Below are 16,800 nucleotides of genomic sequence, written 5' to 3'. Positions count from 1 at the left end.
GGGGTACCTGTCTGGCTTAGTCGGTAGAGCATATGACTTGATTTTGGGGTCCAGCGTTTAAGCCACATGTTAGGTGTAGACATTACTTAAATAAAAAAATGAAAGAAAAAAAGGAACATTAACCTATCTCATTAACTATCTTCTTGAAGTTTATTTATATATTTTAATAATCTCTACACCCAGTGTCGGGCTCGAACTAAGGACCCTGAGATCAAAAGACTCTGAAATCTAAAGTCAATTATGCTCGACCATCTGAATCAGCCAGGAGCCTAGGGCCCCTATTAATTATCTTCTGAATAGAATGTGTTTTTGTAACAAAATTCTTAGGATAAGCTGTCAATCACCATTGTTATAGACAATTCACTTTTATAGAATGGTTTCTGATTTTTTAAAAAAAATCCTATTTGAAATATTACTTGTTCAATTTGAAAGCTGGACTACAGTAATTTTTTTTAAATTACAGTAATAATTTTTAAAAAAAGATTTTATTTATTTGACAGCACAAGCAGGGGGAGCAGCAGGCAGAAGGAAAGGGAGAAGCAGGCTCCCCGCCAAGCAGGGACCGCCCCCCCACCCCCATGCGGAGCTCCATCCCAGGATCCTAGGATCATGACCTGAGCCTTAGGCAGATGTTTAACTGACTGCACCACTGAGGTGCTCCAGATTATTTTTAAAGATTTTATTTTTAAGTAGTCTCTACATCAAACATGGGGCTCAGACTCCTAAGCCCGAGATCAAGAGTTGCACATTCCACCAACTGAGGCAGCCAGATGTTTCTGATAATAGATTTTTGTCTCAATTTTTTTTCCTTAAAGTTTCAGGAACTTTTAGGTGCAAAAATAATTATCAGTCCATGAACACAGTTCAATGTTGATTATCTTATGTTCCCTTTTTTCCTCTCTCCTAATTTGTACACAGATATTGTGAAGATTATTTTCTGGAGGACGAATATAAGATTTAAAATTATGAAAACAACTTTTGGTAAATTTTATTTAGTCATTGTCTAGGTTGGGTGTTGCTCCTACCTTTTTTTTTTTTTTTTTTTTTTTAAGATTTCATTTATTTATTCATGAGAGACAGACAGAGGCAGAAACATAGGCAGAGGGAGAAGCAGGCTCCCTGCGGGGACTCCAGGATCACTACTGGAGCCAAAGGCAGCTGCTCAACCACTGAGCCACCCAGGCACCCCTCCTTTTACTTCTAAAGATTATGTTTAAAAAAAAAAAAAAAAAAAAAAAAAAAAGATTATGTTTGCATGCATGGTGAGAGAGCTATGTGCACATTATAATGGTATAGTCTCATGAGGTTTTGTAAGTTCAGTTTGCAGAAAAATTGGCATATTACTTGCTATTTCTTTTGGTTTTGTTGCATATGTTGTATAATTTGTTGTGTACCTTCATATTCTGTATATTTTATTAGCTATCTGACTTGCTCTGAGATTCATTTTACTGTTTCGAGTCTTGCGGCTTTTGAATGAGGAGAGGGGAGTCACTAATTTCTTTGAGTGTCTGATGACACCCTCTGCCTCCATCTACATTTGCACATAGAAGAATTTGCACATAGAAGAATTTGCACATAATTTCAGGAGATTCCCTCATAAAAGCCAAGACCCCTCCTGCCATTTGGATTCTCTTGGGAATAAAGACAGAAATTGGGAAAGGAAAGTCCCTTTTCCTTTAAATAAAATAAATAAATTTTATTTATTCATGAGAGACACACAGAGGCAGAGACGCAGGCAGAGGGAGAAGCAGGCTCCCCACGGGGAGTCTGATGTGGGACTCGATCCCAGGACCCTGGGATCACACCATGAACCAAAGGCAGACGCTCAGCCGCTGAGCCACCCTGGCATCCTGGAAAATCCCTTTTCATTTGTTCTTTATTTTAGACAAACCACAGACTTTCTGAAATGGAAGTGTGTGTGTGTGTGTGTTGGGTTTTTTGTTTTGTTTTTGTTTTAATAGTGTACTTCTAAGTCTGAGATAGAAACAGACATGAATATGAAGTTGACTAAAATGAATTTAGAGCTTAAAGAAAAGCCCCTTATCGCTGGAGGATGTTTTAGTAACTGTGCTTCACAGAATAGGGATTTAAGAGGCTGCAACCTAAGTAGAGAAAAGAACACAGCAAAGAAATTAATGTCCATTGTGGCTGCTTTTTTATTTTAAAGATTTATTTATTTGATAGAGAGAGCATGCACGTGTGTCTTTGGGTGGGGCAGAGGGAGAGACAATTGCCAGCAGACTTGGAGCTTGACACATGATCTCACAACCCTGAAACCAGCCACTTAACTGCGCCACCCAGGCCCCCCTTTTAAGATTTTATATTTAAGTAATCTCTACATCCAGTGTGGGGCTTGAATTTACAGCCCTGAGATCAAGAGTTGCATGCTCTACTGACTGAGCCAGTCAGGAGCTCCTAACCTTTAGAGGTGAAACTATATGTAGTGAAAGATTTTTTTTTGTGGTGAAAGATTTTTAAGAATGTTCACTATCTCAGATACTTTTATAAAATTTTTTAAAAAGAAAAAAAAATAAATAAAATTTTTTAAAAAGTAGAAAAATGAAATTTAAAATAGACATATAAAAACACAGGCTTTCGTTTTTCATTATTAGGTTCAATAGATTAAAATTAACTACTAAATGCTCTAACATACACTCAGTCTCTGTTCTCATTTGATTACACAGCAACAGTTGTACACCGGGCCTTGGACCACAGTTTGAGTAGCTTAACTTTAGAGGCATGCTTGAAAGGGTGTATTTGTATAGAGGAAGAGGAGTACTGTAGTTATTAACTACCCAATAGCCAAGTGTATGCATCGTTCAGAAGAGACTATTTTGAACTATGTTGCTCCACCTCAAGCAGGTTTAAATAAGAATTTAATTAGTTTTGTAGAGTATTCCTAATGGAGGAATTCACTAGAGAGGCAGAAAAAATATGCCTTTAAATGCTTGCTTTGGGTTTCGAACATGCTTTTGTCTTAAGACAAAACTGATAAAGAGCTTGTAATTGTAGGCATTGATAGATTTTATTTACAAGAAATATTGGCCTGTTCATTTATTAGATTGCTGGATCATTATTTCTGGAGGATGTATTTGATCACAGCATTGTGAAATACAGAAGCACTTTGGTTAGGATTTAATATGATTTCAATTCAAAGGGGCAATATTTCCCCATGACTATTTCTCACTCTAAAATACTGCTGCTGAACTTCATAAAATCGACACATTTACTGCAACGTATATTATTTCTTTATGTCCGAATATGTAAGCCCAGAGAAATTCTGAAAATTTGTTCTCAAATTTTTTTGAAATTGGAAATCACAGTAGGATTTTACTGTAATCTATTTATGTGTTTTTAGAAGGAACTTTGTAATGAATGATTGACCTTGAAAATTCTCAGAATTCATGAGGAAAGGAGAGTAGGATCCTGAGCCCCAGCTGCAGTAAATTACAACCTAACTTAATATTGGTTGTATTCTAGACCGGAGTCAAAATAAATAAGAGCTTTAGTGTTCATAACTCAGAGGTTTTAATACTTTCACATGTGAATGTAAAATAACTACTACTGAGAATATTGACTATTACAGATTTATAGATTTACCTGGGCTGGAGAATGCTTTTCCAAGTCGTCTGCTCCATTCTAATGGGTGATGGCTGCCCAAATTCACAGAGGTTCACCATCAGTCAAACATTTTGGAAGTGTTGAGGAGAGAGAGCAAGCAAGCATGATTTTACTCAGCCTATGCTTCTGGGAGTGGGTTTGGAGGAGATATGTTTAACTGTTTTAAATAAGTTACATTGTGGCTTTTAAAATTTGGGGGATTAATTTCTCAAGGCTGGCTAATCAGATTTCACTCTCTGGCTCATTAAAGTGATCTGATCACTTTAGTTTAATTGATGCTAGTAAGTTATTGTATGTTTGACATTTCAGTTTCACTTGGAACCATTGCAAATGCTGCTCATCCTCATTTGAATTTTTTAGCTCTCTGATTATCCTGCAGTTGCGGTTGGCACAGTATAAATGAGAGTGTTTTTACAGTTATATTGTATTTAGTTTTGTTTTATAAACTATTTGAATCTACTATTCAGTACAAATAACTTTTATTTTTCTTATTTCTTAGACTGCAACTGGCAACGTGGAAGCAAAAGTAGTGTGCTTTTATAGACGAAGAGATATTTCCAACACGCTTATAATGCTTGCAGACAAGCATGCTAGTAAGTTGTCTTTTTTTTTTTTTTTGAAAATTAAAAAACGTTTTAAGGTTTTTGTTTTCCATGATAGGAGGAAAAATACTTTTTGTTGCCTGTAGCTTTTTGCTTTCACATTTGTCTTCCTCTTAGTTTAGATGGGAGTAATTTTTTTGGGTGGTACTTGGTTTTAGTATATATTTTCTTAGTTGCATCACGTGTATATTAGTCAATACATTGAAATAGAACTCTTTGCAAGTAGGCTTCTGCAGATGATCAGGGCAGTGTTTTATCATCTGTAGTTTTCAGTGGTGGTTTTGAAAGGATTTGAATATGAGGACATTTATACTTTGTTGATATTTTGGAGGATATTTTTTTTTCCCCTCTAAAGCAGCTGGGTAATATTTACAATTTTAAAACTTTTGATTATTTATTATATGTATATAGTTTTAGACACGTATGGAAAAAGGTTTGCCAGAAAAAGAAGTACAAAGTGATTGAGATATGGTGAACTCCTGTAGATAGCAACTCTGAGCCCTTATTTTGGATTTAATCTTTATTGTATGTTTTCCCCCCAATCAACAACTTGGACATTCAGGTGCTCTACCTCTTTGATTTTTAAAATAACAAACAGAATCATAAAAAAAAAAGTGATTTAAATTTTAAGAAAGAAGAAATATATGAAATATAAGTTCTTTATTTTGAAAGCCATTTTCAGCCTACAAAATATATGAGACTAGAACCATATGTATGTGTGTTTTACAGTTTGACACTGATCTGTAATGCTCTGGTCTTGGGGGTCCTCAAGCTTTTTAAGTGTTTTGGTAAGGGAGGCTATCGTGTACACAGATTTGTTCTGTATCTGCCTGATAATCATTTCACCACTGTGTCACTGGTTTAATCAGGCAGATTGGTTGTCACATAAGTCAAACTCCTACTGTATTTTCTGCTATAGTTCATGGTGTTTTTTTTTTTTTTTTTAAGATTTTATTTATTTATTTTAGAGAGGGAGAGAGAGAGCGTGGGATGCAGGGCAGGGGCAGAGGGAGAGGGAGAGAGAATCCCAAGCCAATTCCATGCTGAGGTTGGAGCTTGATACCAGGACCCTGAAACCATGATGTGAGCTGAAAGCAGGAGTTGGATGGTTAATCCACTGAGCCACTGAGGCACCCTTGTAGTTAATAGTGTTTTATTTTTTTTTTATTTTTAAATTTTTTTTAATAGTGTTTTAAAATTTTGTGTGTGAGTGTGTGTGTGTGTGTGTGTGTGTATGTATACATATATATAAATAAAGGACGATACAAGTTCTATAATATTTATAAATTATGTATTGATAGATTTAGGACATTTATATTGTCCCTCCTGTATGAGACCAAAATACTGCTTTTTAAAATATCACTCTAATCAGTTATTTTAACTGTAGCTAAAAATCTATGAATTCAGTGTGTTATTAGAGTGGCTCTGCAAAATTATTTGGATTTCATTTACCATTTACAAAATAAGCTTAAGAAAGATAAAGGGGTGCCTGGGTGGCTCAGTTGGTTTAAGTGTCTGCCTATGGCTCAGGTCATGATCCCAGGGTCCTGGGATCGAGCCCCATGTCAGGCTCCCTGTCCAGCAGGGATTCTACTTCTCCTCCTTCCTCTGCCACTCCCCCTGCTTGTGCTGTCTTGCAATCTCTCTGTCAAATAAATAAAATCTTTAATAAAGAAAAGAAAAGAAAGATAAAATATCTCAATTCATATACTTTTGGATTTAATTTAGCTTCTAATACAGCTTCCAAAGTTGCTGCAAAAGTAGTATGGTATAAAGGTTGTTAGGGGATCTGCTGACTATTCACGGAGGGCTATATTTTGGTGCTATTTTAGGCTTGTGGATGTAGAAAATCAGAATTGATTAGGCTCTTAGTATTGACTCTTAGAAACCAAATTTAAGAGATTTAAAAGTTAGTCAATTTATATAATGGCAATCATATAGTTTAGAGAAAGACCTGGGTTCAGATTCCACTTTTCTAGCTGCTGCTGGTCTTGGGAAAATTTCTTAATTTCTTGCTCATTTCCATTTTCCTTATGTGTAAAATGGGATTGAAAAAAATCACTTTACTTTGTATTATATATGTTTTACCACAATTAGAAAAAATTAAGGGAAAAAATTATGCCACCATTGATGGGAGAATTAAATGACCTAAGTTCATAGATAGGTGCTTAATAAATGTCAGTTTTTTTTTCTATCTCTTCAGCAATTTGTATATCACCTCTTGGGTAGATAACTTCTGTCAACATTTGCCAGTTTCTGCCATTATTTATTGAGTTTATTCTCAAAGGTAACTATATTTTTAGATATGGTGGGGTCAGAAGTATCTTACTGTATTTGTTTGGTATTGACCAAAATTTCAGGTAGGAAAAATAAAATTGCTTGGATAGTTCTTGCTATATAAAGAGGTTTCGAGGGAGGATTAATAGAGAGAGAGTCATACATTTGACTCTCAAAAAAACATTTGTCATGTTTTTTTCTTTATTTTAAAACTGGACTCCTGGATGTGGTTGCCACTTAATTTTCCTGAGCCTTAGTTTCTCCATTTAAAAACCTTTCCATTATGGACTCCTTTAAAACTTTTTATTACAGAAAATTTCAAATATTCTAAAGTACAGAGACTAGTATAATTCACCTGATATTTCCATTACTTTGCTGTAACAGTTATGAATAAATGCCAATTAATCCCTCTCTAGTCTTCTTGTCCCCTTATTTTGAAGCTCATTAGAGACATCTGACCATTTCATCTGTACATATTTCAGTATATATTTCTAAAAGATAGGGCTTCATTTGAACTTACAGAAAGTGCCAAGAATATACAGGGAACTCCCATATACTCTTTACCCAGATTCAGCAAATTAACATTTTGCCCTATTGACTTTATCATTCTTTTTATATGTATAAACTGAATCATTTGAGAGTTAAGTTGGAGACATCTGTGTTTTTCTAAAAGCAAGAAAATTGTTTTATATAATCACAGTATAGTAAATAAGTCAGAAACCTAATATTCACACAAAACCATTATTCATAGTCCTTAATCAGATTTCATGCACCAGTGGCATTCTTTATAGCTATGTATATTTTTTCTTAGTTTTGAATAAAATCCAGACTCATTGTATTTTATTGTCTTGTCTCCTTGATATGGAACCAGTTCCTTAGTCTTTCTTTTTGTTTTCTGACCTTAACATTTTTGAAGAAAACAGGCCAGTTATTTTGTAGAATATGGCTCAATTTTTATTTGTCTGATGTTTCCTCATGATTATATTCAGATTATGGTTTTTTGTTTGTTTGTTTTTCCAGGTTATGTTTTCTTTGTATGGATGCCACGGAAGTTATATTGTGTCCCTCTCAGTGCATTGTATTAGGAAGCACATAATTGGATTTGTCCTAATATTGGTTATATTAGGTTGATGACTTGGTCAAGGTGGTGTCCCTTTGTATTTAGTAAGTTGTTTTGGGGAGGTACTTAGTATCTACGTGAATGCCTTCTTCTCAATCTATAGCCTACTCAGTTTAGCATTCTTTGATCGTTTAGGATTCTGTAAACAGTATCATCAAATATCTACTTAGTTTTCATGTTTTTTTCTTTTATACATTTTTTCTTTTTTATAGTTTGTTTAAATCAAGATCCAAATAATAGATTAATTTTTTTTTTAATTTTTATTTATTTATGATAGTCACAGAGAGAGAGAGAGGCAGAGACATAGGCAGAGGGAGAAGCAGGCTCCATGCACTGGGAGCCCCACGTGGGATTCGATCCCGGGTCTCCAGGATCGCGCCCTGGGCCAAAGGCAGGCGCCAAACCGCTGCGCCACCCAGGGATCCCCAAAATAATAGATTATGATTGGTTAGTAGTACTCTTAAGTCTCTCTTTTTTTCCTTGTCCATATATTTTTTTTTAACTGATGTATAATCCACATAGCAAAAAATCTATTCTTTTGAAGTGCACAATTGAGTGGTTTTTAGTACGCCTACAAAGCTGTGTAAGTATTAACACTATTTAGTTTCAAAATGTTATCACCACCTCAAAAGGAAACCAATTACTTCTCATTCCACCTTCCTCTCAGCCTCTGGAAGCCACTAATACACTTTCTGTCTCTACATATTGGCCTGTTCTGGACATTTCCTATTACGGTATCATATAATATGTACAGATGGGGGTTTTTGTTTTTGTTTTCTTTTTAAATATTTTATTTATTTATTCATGAGAGACACAGAGAGAGAGAGGCAGAGACATGGGCAGAGGGAGAAGCAGGCTCCCTGCAAGGAACTTGATGCAAGATTTGATCCTGGACCCCGGGATCACACCCTGAGTCAAAGGCAGATGTTCAACTGCTGAGCCACCCAGGCATCCCTAAGCCATCCAGGCATCCCAGTTTTTTTTTTTTTTTTTTTTTTTTAAGTAATCTCTATGCCCTACCTGGGGCTTGAATTTAGAACCCTGAGTTTAGGAGTCACATGCTCTACCAACTGAGCCAGTCAGGTGCCCCTTATAATAATAATTTGTGTGTCTGACTTTTTAAGATTTATCATAATGTTTTCAAGTTTTTTTCATATTATTGCCTGAATTTCTTCATTACATTTTATAGCTGAATGATATTCCATTGGGTGGATATACATTTTGTTTATTCTTCAATTGATGGACAATTTGGGTTGTTTCTATTTATTTCAAATAATGCTGTTACGAACATTCATGTACAAATTTTTTTTTTTTTTTTTTTTTATTTATTCATGATAGTTACAGAGAGAGAGAGAGAGGCAGAGACACAGGCAGAGGGAGAAGCAGGCTCCATGCACCGGGAGCCCGATGTGGGATTCGATCCTGGGTCTCCAGGATCGCGCCCTGGGCCAAAGGCAGGCGCCAAACCGCTGCGCCACCCAGGGATCCCTCATGTACAAATTTTTGTGCAGATAATTCATTCATATTCTCTTTCTCTTATCCCTTAATATTTTGTTGAAGATAACTGGTTGTTCATTCTATAATTTCCTTTGGTCTGGAGTTGTTTATTGCATATCTATTGTGTTCTTTACCATGGTTTTTCTGTAGATGGATAGTTAGTTTCAGATTCTAGAGGATCTAAATCCACATGGTTAAAAAAAAAAACAGTAAATTAAAAAAAATCCACATGGTTTTTTGGGAGGGAGGGGTGGGGTAGAGAGTACAAGATTACTTTAGAAGGTAGTATTGTATACTTCTCCTATGAGATCCATAATGTATTGTTGCCTGTCTCTCTTAACATTTTAATATGAACTGATTTTAGATTTACAGAAAAATTATTAAAAAGAGTACCAAGAAATCTCATATGCTCTTCATCCAGATTCCCAAAATGTTCACAGTTTATTCTGTTTGCTCTATTATATCTATGTACTTATTAGTGTCTTGAGCCATTTGAAACTAGGTTCAAGACATTTCCCCTAATTCCTAAAGATACTTCAGGGTATATCTTTTAAAAAACAAGGAGTTTCTTATCTAACCAAGCATGATGGTACACTAATCTATAGATTCAATCAGATTTTGCAATGTTGCCTACTAATGCCTTTTATAGTAAAGAATAAAAACAGAATTTTAAAAAAAAAGATTTTATTTTTTAGTGATCTCTACATCCAATGTGGGGCTCAAGCTTAGAACCCTGAGATTAAGAGTCACATGCTCTACTGACTGAGCCAGCCAGGTGCTCTTAAAAACAGAATTTTTAAGCTGTCTTTTTGTAATGTTATCATTGTTGATTGATGATTGCCTTGATTTTTAGCTCATTAAAGTTGTGAAAATTATGCTTTTAGTTCTATTATCCCCTCATTTACTGGATAGACTATTTTTATGACCAGAATATTCCCTATGTCAGCTATCAAGTTAATCTTTAGGTTCAGGAAGGTTAAAGTCTTGATGTGATTTTTCCTTTTATTAGTTCTTACCGGCTTTCAAAGATAATGAGATGGTTCCTGGCATACTCCAAAGATCAGTTTCATTATGAACTCAAGGATTTGGACATATTTCATATTTTTATCAGTTATCCTTTCTTTATCCATTTTTTAAAGACTTTATTTATTTATTTGAGAGAAGGAGAGTGCAGGAGAGAGAGCACAAGCAAGGTGAGGGGCAGAGGGAGAAGGAGAAGCAGACTCGTCACTGAGCAGGGAGCCAGCCCCTTATGCAGGGCTCGATTCCAGGACCCCAGGATCATGACCTGAGGTGAAGGTGGACACTTACTGGACTGAGACACCCAGGCATTCCTCAATTATTGTCCTTACCGAAACTCAAAAGTTGTTCCACTTTTAGCCAGAGGGCTTGTTTGATTTGGCTCTTGAGTCATTTTGAAATGTCTTAGTAATGCAAAGAGCCTGACATGGGGCTCGATGGATCCCAGGATCATGGGATCATGACCTGAGCCAAAGGCAGATGCTTAACTGAGCCAACCAGGTGCCCCTATGCTTTGTATGTATGTAAGTATGTATTTATTTATTTAAAAGATTTTATTTATTTATTTATTTGACAGAGCACAAGCTGGGGGAACAGTAGGCATAGGGAGAGGGAGAAGCACGCTCCCTGCTGTGCAAGGGGCCTGACGAGGGGCACCATCCCAGGACCCTGGGATCTTGACCTGAGCCAAAGGCAGACAACCAACTGAGCCACCCAGAGGGCCCCATACTTTGTTTTTAAAAGCAATCTTGATTCTCTTAATCTATTAGAAATGGAATTTTGGCTTAAAGAAAAGATGCCAGTTTCAGATGGGCATGATTCTCAGGACTGATGAAATTTTAAAAAATGATTTCGTCACTACTCTGTATGGCCCTTTACATGTTTTAGATATTTTTTGACATTGTATACTTTTATTTTATTTTATTATTATTATTTTTAAAGATTTTATTTTATTTATTCATAGAGATGCAGAGAGAGAGAGAGGCAGAGACACAGGCAGAGGGAGAAGCAGGCTCCACGCAGAGAGCCTGACGTGGGACTCAATCCAGGATCTCCAGGATCACGCCCTTGGCTGCAGGCGGCGCTAAACCGCTGCGCCACCAGGGCTGCCCGACATTGTATACTTTTATATTGTGATTCCTAAAATGTAAAGCTTTGGTTTTTATTCATTTATTTATTTAAATAGTTTGGGTTTTTAAGGGGAGCCTGGGTGGCTCAGTTAGATAAGCACCCAACTCTTGATTTCGGCTCAGGTTTGATCTCAGGGTTGTGCAGTTGAGCCCCAGATGAAGCTCCACATTCAGCGTGGAGCCTGCTTAAGATTCTTTCTTTTCTCCCTCTGCCCCTCCCCCCCCACGCTATTGTGATCTCTCTCTCTCTCTCTCTCTCTCAAAAAAAGAAAAAAAATTTTTTTCAAGCTATCTCTATAACCAGTGTGGGGCTCAAACTCACAAGCCCAAGATCAAGAGTCGCATGCTTTATTGAACTGATCCAGCCAGGTTCCCCCCACCCCCACCCCTTTTTCTTTTTTAAGATTTTATTTTATTTTATTTTTATTTTTATTTTTTTTTTAAATTTTTTATTTATTTATGATAGTCACACAGAGAGAGAGAGAGGCAGAGACACAGGCAGAGGGAGAAGCAGGCTCCATGCACCGGGAGCCTGACGTGGGATTCGATCCCGGGTCTCCAGGATCGCGCCCTGGGCCAAAGGCAGGCGCCAAACCGCTGCGCCACCCAGGGATCCCCAAGATTTTATTTTTAAGTAAAAATATAAAGCTTTAGAAAATTAAATTTTGTTTCACCTTCCTCTGTATTTAACCTGTTAGGCAAAAAGTAAAGTGTTTTCTATACTTACAGGTCTCTTCTTTCCTTAGAATTTTTTTTTTTTAATTTTTTTTTAAAATTTATTTATGATAGTCACACAGAGAGAGAGAGAGAGGCAGAGACACAGGCAGAGGGAGAAGTAGGCTCCATGCACCAGGAGCCCGACGTGGGATTTGATGCCGGGTCTCCAGGATCGCGCCCTGGGCCAAAGGCAGGCGCTAAACCTCTGCGCCACCCAGGGATCCCTCCTTAGAATTTTCTTCCCAATTTTTAAGTTATTGTGTCACTTATTGTGGGCTAAAGTTGGGACATAGGCAGAATGAGATGAGTGAGAATAATTATTTTCTGACAATGTTCATTCTTTTGCCACTGTTTCCACTACAACATGCACACACTTGGAGCTTTGTGGAAGGAAAAAAGGAAAGAAGATGGGAAGATTTATTTATTCCTACTCAGAATTATAAAACCAGAATTAACTCCTGTAGAGAATTGGGGAGAGACTGATCCTGCCTACCTTAAGTCCTGTTCATATTATTGTTTACTAAGTTATTAATGATTCTGGCATTTTTGTGTTATTTTGAGTAGAATCAGAAAGTAGTACTGACATTCTTCTTCCTTTTTTGTGTGTGACATTTTTCTTTTAAGTTAATTAATTAACAATTTTTTTGTAAACTCTACACCCAGTGTGGGACTTGAACTTACAACTCTGAGACCAAGTCACATGCTCTTCCAACTGAGCCAGCTAGGAACACTTGATCTTAAAATTTTAAGTAGTAAGACATTTTAGTATGTGGCAATATTATTAATCAATTAGGTTATGATTTGGTATAGGTAAAAAGTGAAGTGACTTCTATATCCAGGCCTTTTTTTTTTTTTTTTAAAGATTCCATTTATTTATTCATGAGAGACACACAGAGACAGGCAGAGAGACAGGCAGAGGGAGAAGCAGGCTCATGTAGGGAGCCCGACGTGGGACTCGATCCTGGGTTCCCAGGATCACACCCTGAGCCGAAGGAGGCGCTAAACCGCTGGGCCACTGGGGCTGCCCTATATCCAGGTCTTATATCGTATCCTGGTCTGAGTCATTATGTTCTTTTTTTTTTTTTTTTTTTTAATTTTTATTTATTTATGATAGTCGCACAGAGAGAGAGAGAGAGAGGCAGAGACACAGGCAGAGGGAGAAGCAGGCTCCATGCACTGGGAGCCCGACGCGGGATTTGATCCCGGGTCTCCAGGATCGCGCCCTGGGCCAAAGGCAGGCGCCAAACCGCTGCGCCACCCAGGGATCCCTGAGTCATTATGTTCTTATAAAATGTTTTGGTGTCAAAGGGCATATTGGGAATTTTATTTTTTTTTAAGATTTAGGTAGTACATGATTTATAATTATTAAAAAGATATAGAATGTTTATTGTATTTTATAGGATTTTTGGACTTAACTGGGATTTTATAAAATAATTGGTATCTCTTTTATTTAAGGATTTTTTTTTTTTTTAAGATTTTATTTACTTATTCATGAGAGACACAGAGGCAGAGACAGGAGAAAAGCAGGCTCCGCGCAAGGAGCCTGAGGTGGGACTCGATCCTGGAACTCTGGGATCACACCCTGAGCCAAAGGCAGATGCTCAACTGCTGAGCCACCCAGGCATCTCATATTTTAAAGATTTTTATTTAGGGGCACGTAGGTGGCTCAGTTGGTTAAACAGCTGCCTTCAGCTCAAGTCATGATATCGGGGTCCTGGGATTGAACCCAGCATCTGGCTCTCTGCTCAGTGGGGAGTCTGCTTCTCCCTCTACCCCTCCCTACCCCACTCATTTTCTCTGACTCTGTCTCTCTCTCCCCCACTCATTTGAGCAGGGAGCTCGACTCAGGCCTTGATCCCAGGACCCTGAGATTATGACCTGAGTTGAAAGCAGAGGCTTAACCAACTGAGCCACCCAGATGCCCCTTTTACTTACTTACTTATTTACTTACTTATTTATTTATTTATTTATTTTATTTATGATAGTCACAGAAAGGGAGAGAGAGAGGGAGAGGCAGAGACACAGGCAGAGGGAGAAGCAGGCTCCATGCACCGGGAGCCCGACGTGGGATTCGATCCCAGGTCTCCAGGATCGCGCCCTGGGCCAAAGGCAGGCGCTAAACCACTGCGCCACCCAGGGATCCCTCATTTATTTATTTATTTATTTTTTTTTTTTAAAGATTTTATTTATTTATTCATGATAGTCACAGAGAGAGAGAGAGAGGCAGAGACACAGGCAGAGGGAGAAGCGGGCTCCATGCACCGGGAGCCCGACGTGGGATTCGATCCCGGGTCTCCAGGATCGCGCCCTGGGCCAAAGGCAGGCGCCAAACCGCTGCGCCACCCAGGGATCCCTCATTTATTTTTTAAAAAGATTTATTCATTTATTTTGGAGAGACAGTGAGTTGGGGAGGGGCAGAGGGAGAGGATCTGGAGCAGATTCCCCACTGGAGGCAAGCCCTATTTAGGGCTCAGTCCCAGGGCTCCAAGATTATGACCTGAGCCAAAATCAGGAGTTGGACACTCAACTGACTGAGCTATTGAGGTGCCCCTTGGTACCTCTTTTTAAAAGATTTGTAACCAGTAATCACAGTTGTTACTTTAAAGTACTAAAATCAGGGTACCTGGGTGGCTAAGTTAAACACCTGCCTTTGGCTCATGTTGTGATACCGGGGTCTTGGAATCAAGTTCCATATGGAGCTCCCCACTCCGAGGGAATTCTGTTTCTCCCTCTGTCTCTGCTTCCTTCTTTCTCGGTCTCTCATGAATGGATAAATAAAATCTTAAAAAAAAAAGTACTGAAATTGATTGTTTTGAATACATCTGCTCTGTCCTTTCCTGGCCTTAGCACACAGTTTGTATATTCTCAGTGCTCACTGTTCTTTAATGTTGGGAATCTGGTCTTGATCATCTTTCAAGTCTTCGTGTGTCTTGTTCATTATATTTGCTTATACAGATGTTTGTAGCTTTAAATTTTTAGCAGGGGAACAAGTTTGAAGAACAGCCAGGCTACTAGTTGTTTTTTAGCATCTTGGTTGGCTGAAAACAAACTGCAGTGGTTTTAAAATATGGTGCCCAAGTGCTTTGACATTCCTTCCATTGTTAGATGGAGTCGAGTTTGTTGTGATCAGTACAGTATAGTGGAAGTAATGCTGTGTGACTCCCAAGGCTAGGTTATAAAAGGCTATGCAGCTTCTGCTTGGTTCTCTTGGAATGTTTGCTCTCAAGATATTCTTGCTGGGGAATTCAGCCACCATACTGTAAGATGGCCAAGTCACATAGAGAGGCCATGTTTAGGTGCCATGGTTGACAGCGCTAGCTGAGAGCCCAGGTGCCACACATGTGACTGAAGGAACCACCAACTGATCCTCTCAGCCATTTGAGTTCCTCTTAAAGCCCTGGTCATTGTGAAGCAAAGGCAAGATTGCTGTGCTGTGCTGAATTCCTTACCCACTGAACTTGTGAACAAAATATAATAGTTCTTGTTTGTGTCATTAAGTTTTGGGGTGATTCATAACTCTGCAGTAGTTAACTGGAACAGGATCATAATGGATTTTCTGATTTTGTGTAATTTCAAGACAATTTAAGATCATTGTCAAAGCTTATCACTGCCTACTAAAAGTATTTAATGAACTATTAGTTTTCTTTAAGTAAACCTCATTTTCTTTTGACAGATTAAATGATCTTGCACTGATGCCTTATGCTGAATATTTTCCTCATACTTAATTTTTGGCCACAGTGAGCACAAGTTAGGAAAAATGCCCTCTTTTTTATTCTGAAATGAAATTCATCGACAATATAACTTATGTAAAAGACAAAACTAAAACTCATTATGTTCTAACTGAAGTATAAAATAAAAAAATGTATAATGGGATAATATATAATATAATACGTAATATAATATCATTTGTACTATATTTCAATATTTGTAAATTCTGGGGCATGACTATAGTGGAAGACATAATGAAGTTGTGAAACGTCTACGTGTACTCATGAAATTGCTAGCAATGCAGTAGTCACAGATTAGACTGAAATGTTATATTAGGGAACTCTAATATTTGTTGAGACTTTTCAGAATGGTGCTCTTGGTAAATTCTGAACAAAACAAAGTAGAATTTTCTCTTTTTATATGATAGCTGCCTTCCTAGAAAATGCAGTTTTATTAAAACCACATCCAAAATATTTCTGTTCTCTTATATAAAATGGGATTAACTTTAGTTTCCAGTAACAGAATCATGTTTTTCACTTGTATAAATGGTCAGAGGGACATTGAAAATCATGTGAATCAGTTCTCTGGTACTGGACTGTGTTCTGCTATATACTGTATATAGGTTGTCTAGCATCCTTTTTTTTTTTTTTTATTAGTTTCACATGTACAACTTAGTGATTCAACAGAGCTTTACATTATGTAATGCTCATCATGATAAGTATAGTTACCATCTATGACCATACAGTGTTATTATAATATTATTGACTATGCTCTACTTTTTAGGTCTGTGACTTATTTATTTTATAACTGTAAGTTTGTAGTTCTTAATCCCCTTCACCTATTTAGCCCATTGTCCCATACTGACAGCCACTAGCTCTTTGTATTTATGAGTCTGTTTTTTGTTTGTTTGTTCATTTTGTTTTGCTTTTGAGATTGCATGTGTGAGTAAAATTGTATGGTGTTTGTCATTTCACTTAGTATAATGCCCCCTACTCAACCCATGTTGTCACAAAGCAAGATTTCATTCTTTTGTTTTTTAACCCATGTTGTCACAAAGCAAGATTTCATTCTTTTGTTTTTTTTATTTCATTTTTTTTTTTTTTATATT

At 37.3% G+C, this 16,800-nt stretch overlaps 1 protein-coding gene across 11 annotated transcripts in view; it reads left to right on the top strand.

Annotated features, from left to right (window-relative positions):
• Window positions 1-16,800, top strand: part of MTA3 (metastasis associated 1 family member 3) — a 219,958-nt gene that overhangs the window by 50,658 nt on the left and 152,500 nt on the right. For all 11 annotated transcript variants that reach the window (XR_012004442.1, XM_072770363.1, XM_072770368.1 and 8 more), the window contains exon 3: window positions 4,121-4,214. Coding sequence is in view for 10 of the 11 variants with exons in the window: in XM_072770363.1 (XP_072626464.1) it covers window positions 4,121-4,214 (94 nt within the window). In the remaining variant the exon portion in view is untranslated. The remainder of the gene's footprint in view (window positions 1-4,120; window positions 4,215-16,800) is intronic.

This window comes from Canis lupus, chromosome 12 (assembly GCF_048164855.1).
Source record: "Canis lupus baileyi chromosome 12, mCanLup2.hap1, whole genome shotgun sequence".
Lineage (NCBI taxonomy): Eukaryota > Metazoa > Chordata > Mammalia > Carnivora > Canidae > Canis > Canis lupus.
This window is presented reverse-complemented; position numbering and strand designations above follow the sequence as displayed.